Here is an 11648-nt window from a genome sequence, read left to right on the forward strand (position 1 = left end):
TATATATATATATATCAACGTATTTTATAATTACGCCTTTTCGTGTGTAACCAATCAACCAAAAACTATCTATAATCAATTTGCAATTAACAATCGTAAATCTATTTTTTTTTAGAAAATTAATATTCATTAATATGAGCAACACAATAAATTTAATTTGTTTTGTTCAGCGAGCTCCATACACACATATAGACATATCAAGTACATAGACGAAGCCTTTTGCCTTTTTTTATGATGAGAAAAAGATTAACGAGAGCGTGTTCAGAAATTCCACTTCTGAGGTAGTAGTATTTTATTGACCAATCAAAATAAAAGATTTCTTTGTCTTAACCATAGATATATAGTCTTAACCATAGATATATAAACTGGGTATCGATTCTGTAATTCAAGCACAGGATATCGATTCTGTAATTCAAGTGTGAGTGAAAATTACAAAAATGAACGAATTTACTAGAAAATATATAATTTCATTAGTCTAAACCTAGTAAATTCGTTCATTTTTGTAATTTTCACCCTCACTTGAATTACAGAATCGATACCCAGTAGCAGGATTCGCTAAACATCTTAGCGACGGTTATCGTTGTCGTTAGCAAGCGATAGCCTATGAGAATTGCGCTTTTCACCAGAATTGTCCTTACTGAATCCCGCTACAGATGTCTATACTACTACTAGATCGCTAACTTTGTCAAAAGAGCTGTGGCCGGCCGGATTTCCGGATTCGGCCATGACACCTTAAACAAAATAGCGGCGGTACAAAAATATTTAAAATATTTTACTAAAACATTTTTTTTTCAATTTTAATAAAATTAAATTTTTCAATTTCAATATTTAAAAAAGATTTACAACATTTATAAAATAATAAAACATCATTTGTTTCAGCTATGGGCGCAGAAAGTATAATAATAAAACATTAATATTATTATAGTAAAAAATACATTTTATTATGGTAAAATACATTATTTTTATTATATTAAAATACATGTTTTATTCTATTTTATTTTATTACATTTTATATATACATTTTATTTTATTATAATAATGCAAACGGAAATCCTTGTAAGCCTTCGGGAATTCAATAAAGGCAACTAACTATTAATTAACTAATACATTTTATTTCATAATGCACAAAACATATATAAGTTTATCGAAAACGCTAGGGTCAGTATTCATAGTCAATTCTTATATTTAAGATCGTCTTAAGCACAATCTTAAGATGTCCTAAACCAATCACAGAGCCGTATTGGCATCTTAAGACATTACTTAAGACGGTCTTGAAATAAGAACTGACAAATGGCTTCTGCACACAGGACGCGGAAACGCTTGCCGCGCGGTAAAAGGCAACGCGGTAGCCAATCAACTTACAACTTTTCCATTAGAGCAAAAAATTGATTGGCTACCGCGTCGTCTTTTGCCGCGCGGCAAGCGTTTCCGCGTCCTGTGTGCAGAAGCCATATGAATACCGGCCTATATGTAAAAGTCTGTGGTCTATGGGTGCAAACTCATGCAGCGGATTATTAAGGGCCAATTTCACCAACCTCGGTTAGATTTACCGACGGTTAAAATTAGCAGGGTTCCAACTGAAATGATAAGAATGCTTGGTTTTCCTTCACCTCTATTTTCTGTTGGCCACTTTGCTAATTTTAACCGTTGGTTAATCTAACCGAGGTTGGTGAAATTGGCCCTAAGGGTGCCATTACATGGAGCGCGGAAACGGTCGATCATGTAACTTTTCTCCTAGGGCGGAAAAGTGAAAAGTGAAAAATTTTGCCATTCATTTCAATGCTAATATTTTTCACTTTTCACGTTTCCGCCTTAGAGAAAAAGTTACATGATCGGTACCCAGATACGGGCTTAACGCAAAACAAGAGCAAAACCAATCACAAGCGTTCTGCAATTTTCGTTACGCTCGCGATTGGTTCCGCTCTCGTTCCGCGTTAGGCCGGATTCACACCTTGGCCGAAAAGCAGAAAGCAGAAAAGCAGAAGCTAATCAGAACTCGTGCTAGAAAAGCAGAAACGACTCAATTCGCGGAAACGCGGAATAGTTACTTTTCTAGTTACAATTCTCTTCCGCGTTTCCGCGCCCCATGTAATGGCACCCTGAGGCTGGCTCCCCATGCGGCGTAACTTGCGCTGACCAATCACATCGTCTCATTTGAGTAAAAAAAAGAGAGATGAGAAATGATGAAATGAGACGATGTGATTGGTCAGCGCAAGTTACGCTTACGCAAGTTACGCCGCATGGGGAGCCAGCCTAAGGGTGCCATTACATAGAGCGCGGAAACGCGGATTAGCGTAACGCGGAACGAGAATGGAACCAATCGCGAGCGTAACAAAAACTGCAGAATGCTCGCGATTGGTTTCACTCTCGTTCCGCGTTATGCCCGTATCAGACTACGCATTGAAGATTGAGATTTTTCAATCTTCAATCTTCAATCTCAATCTTCAATGCGTAGTCTGATACGGGCTTTACGCTAATCCGCGTTTCCGCGCTCCATGTAATGGCACCCTAAAAGTTCCGACTGACAACGTGTCGGGTTTGGACGTGTTTTTGCATGCTGTGTATGTCCTTTGTCTGGACCTTTTTTTTAAACTCCTCCTTTCTTAAGAGCAATTTTGCTTATATTTCACAAACCCATAAGAAACAATGTTGTATGGGCGACTAATGCCCAACCAGCCATAAAAGAAAGAAGAAGAAGAAATGCAGCGGATTAGCGTAAAAAGCCCGTATCAGACTACGCATTGAAGATTGAGATTGAAGATTGAAGATTGAAATTTGACCAATCAGGACAAAGAAATTTTAGTTCCTTTTGTTCTGATTAGTCAAATTCCAAGCTTTAATCTCCAATTTTCAATGCGTAGTTTGATACGGGCTTAACGCGGAACAAGAAGGGAACCAATCGCGAAAGTTCCGCAGTTTTTGTTACGTTTAGGGTACCATTACATGAAGCGCGGAAACGCTGATTAGCGTAAGGGTGCCATTACATGGAGCGCGGAAACGCGGATTAGCGTAACGCAAAACGAGAGTGAAACCAATCGCGAGCATTCTGCAGTTTTTGTTACGCTCGCGATTGGTTCCCTTCTCGTTCCGCGTTACGCTAATCTGCGTTTCCGCGCTCCATGTAATGGCAACCTAACGCGGAACGAGAAGGGAACCAATCGCGAGCGTAACAAAAACTGCAGAATGCTCGCGATTGGTTTCACTCTCTTTCCGCGTTACGCTATCCGCGTTTCCGCGCTCCATGTAATGGCACCCTCACGATTGGTTCTGGTCTTGTTCCGCTATTTCGCTGCATGGGTTTGCACCCTATGTATTTTATATGCTATTTGATATAAACATCCTAGCCTATCCTATCCTGCCTATCGTTGCCCGCCACGTACAATTTATTGTCGTGTGCTCGCTCCGTCAACTTAACGAAGACGATAACACACGTGGATCGAACGAAACGATCTTAATTATATATTACATCCGTAAAAAAAAAAAATAAATTTAAAATGACCGTCACCAACAAGCATTCTAAGCTGTTTATATGCGCGATCGGTATATTTGTGTGTTATTTCTATTTCGGCATGTTGCAAGAGAAAATCACGCGCGGGCAATACGGCGACAGAGAGAACCGGGAGAAATTTACGTATATGTTCGCACTAGTTTTTGTCCAATGCTTGGTGAACTATGTATTCGCCAAAACTATTCTGCTGACAGTGATGAAACAGGGCGAGGATGCTACGTCAACGCTGTATTACGTCCTGTCAGCTCTAACATATCTACTCGCCATGGTGTGCAGTAACATGGCATTGCAATTTGTCAGTTATCCAACGCAGGTGATTGGCAAAGCTGGCAAGCCTATACCTGTAATGATACTCGGTGTGCTGTTAGGAAAAAAAGTCAGTTTGATAAAAAATTCATATACCAAACTTCTGTACTTATATGTATGTCACATTTTCTGCTGTCTTTAAATGTCACGTTTTTCTTTACAGATATATCCAATTAGAAAGTACATATTTATTCTATTGATAGTCATTGGAGTTGCATTATTTATGTATAAAGATGGCAGTGTCTCTAAGAAGCAGTCAGAATCATATTTGTCAGTCGGAGAATTATTGTTGCTACTGTCGTTAACAATGGATGGGTTAACAAGTGCAGTGCAGGAACGAATGAGAACAGAATACAAGTCGAAATCGGGCCATATGATGCTTAACATGAATCTCTGGTCTGTTATTTTTAGTGGTACAGTGATTGTTATTTCTGGAGAGTTCTTTGACTTCATTCATTTTCTACAACGATATCCCTTTACTATATGGCATATAACGACGTTTTCCATAGCTGGTGCATTTGGACAATATTTCATATTTATGACAGTAGCTGAATTTGGTCCATTACCATGTTCGATTATAACCACTACTAGGAAATTTTTCACCGTGTTGGGCTCTATATTAATTTTTGGCAATAACCTTTCTCCTAGACAATGGTTAAGTACATTTATAGTATTCTCAGGTTTATTTTTAGATGCTATGTATGGTAAAGATAAGAAAAGTATTGCAAGATAAAATGTGATAATTATTTCAATATTTACTTAGGCAGTTGTTTAAATATATACTTCCAACATTTAAGTTATTTTTTGTATCTAAAACATATATATATATATATATATATATATATATATATACATATATACACACATATATCATATATGTGTATGTGTGTACTAAAAGTAATATATATCAGAACATATATATATTAAACTGTATAAATATATACAGACACACGTAACATATTAATTATTATAAAAAAGATTAAATTGTTATTTTTCTCCATTTACATTTTTATAAGCGATTAAAATAATTATATAAGAATTTTTATAAGAGTTTTGTGAGAATATAAATAATTTTCTGCAATTGCATATAAAATTAATGTCCAATATCAAGGATACTGAAAAATAGATGCATATGCTTGTAATATTTTGAATAATTCTTTTTTTATGTTATCTACTAATAGATATATAAATTAAAAAATCACTGTAATATTTAAAACGATATTTGTATTAGTTAATAAATTGTATAATTTGGTATTAAGGCTTTTAATTTTTCATATTGTATTATAATACCAGAAACAAGAGATCATATAAGATTCTTTTCTTGCAGTATATATTGAAATAACATTATGTTCTGCGCATCACTATGTTTTTAATATAAATTAGATCATAATTATAAATATATTATACTAAATACTAAAAAGAATGAAATTTGCAGAGAAATTTCCCATTTTCAAAATAAATAGTAAAATAAGTAAGATGTGAGTGTGTGAGTGAGTGTGTGGGGGGGGGGGGGGGGGCTAAAGATCCATATATGCTCGATCTCTGTGCTAATAATTCGTATATTAATAAAAATTAGTTTTAATCATCTTCAGTGTTACAATTAAATCGCATGCAATTGTCTACATTATAGATTTAAAGATTCTAAAGATGTAAAAATAATTACAAGCGCGACAATATATAAAAATATAAAAATGAATTAAAAACTCTATATATAAAACCTCTGCATGCCATATATTGAAATAAGAAAATGTTGCCGTTACAAATTTCGTGGTCAATTGGTTTTAAAAAGAACGTGGTCCAGACTAGGAGGTTGATTGTGTATCTTAAAACGATGTGAAAATTACAAAAGTGAGTAAATTTACTAGAGTATCTACGATTTCATTTGTCGAAATCTAGTAAATCTGTTCACTTTTGTAATTTTCATTTCGTTTCAAAGATACACAATCGACTCCTAGATCCTAGGATTCTACTCTAGAGAATCGATCGTGTATCTTTGAATCAAAGTGAAAATTACAAAAGTGAACAAATTTACTAAATTTAGACAAATGAAATCGTAGATACTCTAGTGAATTTACTCACTTTTGTAATTTTCACATCGTTTTAAGATACACAATTAACCCCCTGACAACGAATATATTTGAAATTCACTGGCAGTACTGCTAACATATCGTCAAGTCTATCGCACAATGCTAGGCGATAGCGATAGCGATAGGCGATATCCAATGAGAGCACTGCTTTTTCAAAATAGCACTGCTCTCATTGGATATCGCCTATCGCTATCGCTAGCGCCTAGCATTGTGCGATAGGCTTTAGGGTGCGAACTCATGCAGCGGATTAGCGTAACGCGGAACGAAAAGGGAACCAGTCGCGAGCGTAATAAAAACTACGGAACGCTCGTGATTGGTTCCGCTCTCGTTCCGCGTTACGCTATTCCGCTGCATGGATTCGCACCTTTAGGGTGCCATTACATGGAGCGCGGAAACGTGGAAACGCGGTAGAGAATAGTAACCAGATTTCCGCTCCGTCTGTTTTGATTGCCTTGTATTACATGGAGCAGATTTTGAGCGGAAAAGCGGAACGAAAAATTATAAAATATTAATTTTTAACGATATTTATTGATTAAAATGCTTATATTCAATAGATAAGCTAAAAAGATAAGCATATTAATGAAAATTACAATTAATTAAGTGAAAACAATGTTAAAAAATAAATAAAAATATTTATTTGTTACCATATCGTTCCGCTTTTCCGCGCAAATTGTAGTTCATGTAATATAAGGAAAAAACATTCGCGGAACGAGCGCGTCAAATATTAAGTGGATACAGTATATCCCATCAAATTTTGGAGACGAGTGAAGGAGAACGTTTATATATATATATTCCAATTATTTTATTATTTTAAAAGTAACAGTATAATAATGGATCCAAATTAAAAAAATTTAATTAAGTCTTTAAAAAGTCCTCTTAAAGAGCTCATCCTCTCAATAATACTCACTGGGAAGAAACTGCAAGGCAGAAAGAACCGTAAAATATGGGTACGGCCTATTTTTACTGAGACGAGAAGACGTCTTCAAGGTGACAGCGACAATCTACTTGTGGAGATGCAATTGGGAGATCCTGAAAAATATTTCAACTATCTCAGAATGTCTCCAAAAATAACAAGCTACTATGTTTATTAAGTACTAAAAAGCATTCAAATACTTACAGGACCATCCATTTATAAACGTTTTATATTTTCTATACACTTTTGTCGAGTTTTGTTGAGACGGTAACGGATTCCGCGGATTCCGCTCAAATGTGCGGAAAGAAACGACTCAATTCGCGGAATAGTTACTTTTTTAGTTACAATTCTCTTCCGTGTTTTCACGTTTCCGCGTTTCCGCGCTCCATGTAATGGCACTCTCATTCTTTGCTGCGTTCCAATATTCACTGCCAGAGGGTACCAATCATGTAACTTTTTCCCTAGGGCGAAAACGTGAAAAGTGAGAAATATTAGCATTAAAATCAATGGCAAAATTTTTTACTTTTTACTTTTTTGCCCTAGGGAGAAAGTTACATACCCAGTACTGGAAATCTATAGTTTGCGTTATGTGCACTATATATTTTCAGTACAGGGTATCGATCATGTAATTTTTCTCTTAGGGCGGAAAAATGAAAAGTGAAAAATTTTGCTATTGATTTCAATGCTAATATTTTTCACTTTTCACGTTTCCTCCCTAGGGAAAAAGTTACATGATCGATACCCTGGGCAGTGAATATCGGAACACAGCCTTTTTTTAACTTTTGGTGAATAACAAAGATGACGATATGCTATCAGTGAATTACGAAACGCAGTCTACGTTTACACGTCACTCTTGGGTGTATAACAATTGGACACGACTGCGTTCCGATCATAGACATAGTATATCTAAGGTTGCCAACCGTCCAGTTTTAACCCGGACTGTCAGGTTTTCAAGACTCCGATTGACAAGTCAAACCGGACGTCATATGTCTGGTTTTTAAGTACATATAAATAATAAAATAAAATTTAAATGATAGATCTAAAAGATCAATTATGCTAGATCTAAACCTAATCTATTAAAAGCAGTAAAAAGTACGGAAAAATACAACTTTAATTAAATGAGCTTAGATTGATTTATATCATCAAATTTTGTTTTTCTTGCTAAAATACTTTTATTACTTAAAATTTTCCTATTTTATTCAAAAATATATATTTTATGTTTATATCACACTGTAATTTATATCACAAATTTTATTTTCTTGCTGAAATATTTTTATCATTTTTCTTATTTTTGTTCAAAAAAATATATTTTGTTTTAATAAATGTTAAACGTTTTTTATTTTAACGTGTTAAATGTGTTAAATGTTTTAACAAATGTTAATTGTATGTGTAAAATTTATAATATTTAATTTTATGTTCAAAAATAAAATGTCATATTAAATAATAGTAGTTTATTTTATTCATCTAAATTCTGTTTTCAAAATTGTTTAAAAAACAGTATTGTAAGTAATTTCTAATAAAATTTTGTATTTAATCTTGTTTTATGATTACTGTTTTTGTCCGGTTTTGTCCGGAGATTTTATTTCTAAAGACGAAATGTCCAGTAATTTAAATTTCTGGATTTGGCAACCCTAAGTATATCTAGACTGAGCGTTTGCCTTAATTTAAAGCCCAAATCACACTAGCGGCTCGCGGCTGCGATTGCGATTGCGTTTATGATTGTGATTTGTTACGCTCCAATCATACTTGCAATTAGTGCTTTCTGATTGGCTGAGGCAATCGCAATCGCAGCCGCAAGCCGCTAGTGTGATTCGGGCTTAAGGAGTGGGGAGAAGGGTATGTATCGCTATGCTATATGTGAGCGCGAGAGAACGCAAGGGGCACAGAACTAAAGTTATATAAAGAAAGATTAAGGCCGGTATTCATAATCCGTTCTTTTATTTAAGATTGTCTTAAGCCTGTATCAGACTACGCATTGAAGATTCAGATTGAAGACTCAAGATTGAAATTTGACCAACCAGAATAAAGAAATTTTAGTCTCTTTTGTTCTGATTAGTCAAATTCCAATCTTTAATCTTCAATCTTCAATGTTCAATGCGTAGTCTGATACGGGCTTTAAGTGTGGTCTTGGTTCGTCTTAAGATCCCATTCAACCATGAAGGAAGAGTAAGGAGAGTTATCTACCTAGATTGAAAGTGGTCACGAAAAATGTTCCGTACATAGACATAGTATATCTCGACCGAGTGTTGAGGAGTGGGGGCCGATGCCCACGTAGAAAAGGACATACTCTGTTTCGTGCCCCTTGCGTTCTCTCTCGCTCGCACGTAGCATGCCGCTCTCTTTCGTCATGCTATGTGCGAAAGAGAGAGAACGCAAGGGTCACGAAACAGAGTATGTCCTTTTCTACGTGGGCATCGGCCCCCAATCCTCAACACTCGGTCTAGATATACTATGTCTATGAACAGACCCAATGTCAACAGCTGTTCGAACTTTGGCTGCGTTCCGTTTCATGCATGATGCACATGATCAGAGAGAAGAATGAGAGTCGCCACGCTGCCGTTTTTCGTGTAACGCAAGTCATTCCATTTGGCAAACCTGGCCACATACGGAACATTTTTCGTGACCACTTTTTTTCTCTCTCATTATCGAGATAACTCTCCTTACTCTTCCTTCATGCTTTCAACCAATGAAATGGCCGCATAGCATCTTAAGCCCGTTCTACATTGATCGCATGTCGCCAGTCGCAAGCAAATCGACCAATCACAGTCGAATATTCCGTCAAATATTCGACTGTGATTGGTCGATTTGCTTGCGACATGCGATCAATGTAGAACGGACTTTAAGCATAATCTTAAGATGTCCTAAACCAATCACAGAGCCGTATAAGCATCTCAAGACATTACTTAAAGCCCGAATCACACTAGCGGCTCGCGGCTGCGATTGCGTTTGTGATTGTGATTTGCTACGCTCCAATCATACTTGCAATTGGTGCTTTCTGATTGGCTGTGGCAATTGCAATCGCAGCCACGAACCGCTAGTGTGATTCGGGCTTAAGACGGTCTTGAAATAAGAACTGACTATGAATACCGGCCTATGAATACCGTCCATATAGTATAAAAATCTGATCTATGCTTCATATGGCACGCGCATGCGTCGGTTTTGATTTACTTCAATACGCTGTATCGTATGATACTGTCTCATTTATTTATGACTGGTGGATAAGTTCTTATATTGCTAATCTGGTGCCAATTATAGGAGCGTCAAATCAAAATAGTTAAACATGTCATAAACTTTGTCCGGTTTAATTTGATTAATTGTTTCGCCACTCAAACGCGTAAGATCGGGTAAATGTTGACGCATAACCAACATTAGGAAGGAAAGTGAAATCTACTTAATATTCTCGCCGCAATTATATATGTCAAAACACGTAGGAAAGATGGCGGAGCAGAGTGACAGAAGTCAATTACCGCCCGGTTGGGAATGCAGATACGACATTCGTAGTGGTCGTCCGTACGTAAAATATATAATAGAATATATATATATATATATAATTTCTTTTATTATTAAAGAATTCGTATAAAAATCCGAAAATCAAAATCTCATATTGATACAACAATCCATGTTTTTCAATGCAAAATACAGCATGCATAGATATTTCAGAATTTTTAAAATTATCATTTTCTAAAAGAGATAGATAAATTGTTAATATATTTGTTGATAAAAGAACACACATTTAAGAAGATAATATTTTGTCTAGTAATTTATTTGGTTTTGAGTTCAAGGAGATTTTGCCTTGATATAAAGGCACTAATCTAAAAATATTTATCGAAAATCGATATACATAATATTTTTCTTGTTGTAAAAAATTAAATATATAGTTGATACATTGTTGTTTCCTAGATATTTTATAAATCATTTTAATCGCACTACAACATGGGAAGATCCAAGAGTGAGGTACTGGCAGTATTCTCAGTATATACAATCTCAAAACTCAATGGCTCTGAGTTTAGCTACTACTACTACTACTACTACTTCTCAAGATATTCCTATGCAGGTCAGTTAACGACAAAATTGACAATTAATGTGTTACTCGTAAGGCTGTTACCATTATTACAGCTATTATTATTATTGTTATTATTGTTATAAATGTATTCCAGAAATTTTCTGTAATAGACAGAACAAATAATTTTAATACATTTTTTTATAACAAGTAATATTTAAGTTACTTTTAGGGTTATTTACTCTTATCATTACTTTATATATTTCAAATATATTGTATTTATTCGGCATGATTTCTACGCAAAGAAACATATCGGTAGAGAGCGTTGGAATTAGCGCTACATGAAAGCTGCTGTGTAAGCTCTCTTTAAGACTTCTGGTTCTTTATTGATATTATACTGAATTATGATGTCAGAAGAAAGAAATTATGAGTTTTATTTCTGCAAAATGCATAGAAATAAATAAGTTTCTTTTAATACCATTCGTGTTCGATAATATGGATTAGTACAATATATTTTTGCTGAAAATAAATCTTATGACAATTGATCAAAATTTAGAGTTATATTTATTAATTCATGAATCAAAAAAGTTTTGCAGTATAGTTTATTAATTCATATTATCAAACACGAATGATCTTATTAAAAGAAACTTATTTATTTTGATATGTTTTATAAGAATAAAACTCATATAATTTTTTGATTTTAGTATTATAATTCAATATGGCTGCAGTGAGAACATAGGATCCTTAATATCTCATTTCTCTCTCTCTCTCTCTCTCTCTCTCTCTCTCTCTCTCTCCCCCTCCCCCTCCATCCCTCCCTCCCTCTCTCTACTC

The 11648-nt window shown here is 35.0% G+C and overlaps 2 protein-coding genes across 7 annotated transcripts in view; both read left to right on the forward strand.

Annotated features, from left to right (window-relative positions):
- Positions 1-3326: 3326 nt before the first annotated feature.
- LOC115238054 (solute carrier family 35 member B1) lies at positions 3327-4672 on the forward strand. The gene is made up of 2 exons (XM_029811557.1): positions 3327-3884; positions 3978-4672. The coding sequence occupies exons 1-2, from the start codon at positions 3495-3497 to the stop codon at positions 4545-4547; spliced, it is 960 nt and encodes a 319-aa protein (XP_029667417.1). The 5' UTR covers positions 3327-3494; the 3' UTR covers positions 4548-4672.
- A 5282-nt stretch (positions 4673-9954) lies between these two features.
- The window catches only part of LOC115238063, a 12762-nt gene continuing 11068 nt past the window's right edge, over positions 9955-11648 (forward strand). For all 6 annotated transcript variants that reach the window (XM_029811572.1, XM_029811574.1, XM_029811576.1 and 3 more), the window contains exons 1-2: positions 9955-10324; positions 10715-10868. In XM_029811572.1, the coding sequence (XP_029667432.1) occupies positions 10230-10324; positions 10715-10868 (249 nt within the window). In that variant the 5' untranslated portion in view covers positions 9955-10229. The remainder of the gene's footprint in view (positions 10325-10714; positions 10869-11648) is intronic.

This window comes from Formica exsecta, unplaced genomic scaffold, assembly GCF_003651465.1.
Source record: "Formica exsecta isolate Colony F162 unplaced genomic scaffold, ASM365146v1 scaffold32, whole genome shotgun sequence".
Classification (NCBI taxonomy): Eukaryota; Metazoa; Arthropoda; class Insecta; order Hymenoptera; family Formicidae; genus Formica; species Formica exsecta.

Bases quoted from the DNA above. Each gene is read 5' to 3' on its own strand.
- LOC115238054 (XM_029811557.1), top strand. From the start codon at position 3,495: ATGACCGTCACCAACAAGCATTCTAAGCTGTTTATATGCGCGATCGGT. The intron at 3,885-3,977 runs GTCAGTTTGATA...TTTTCTTTACAG, and splicing joins GTGTGCTGTTAGGAAAAAAA to ATATATCCAATTAGAAAGTA.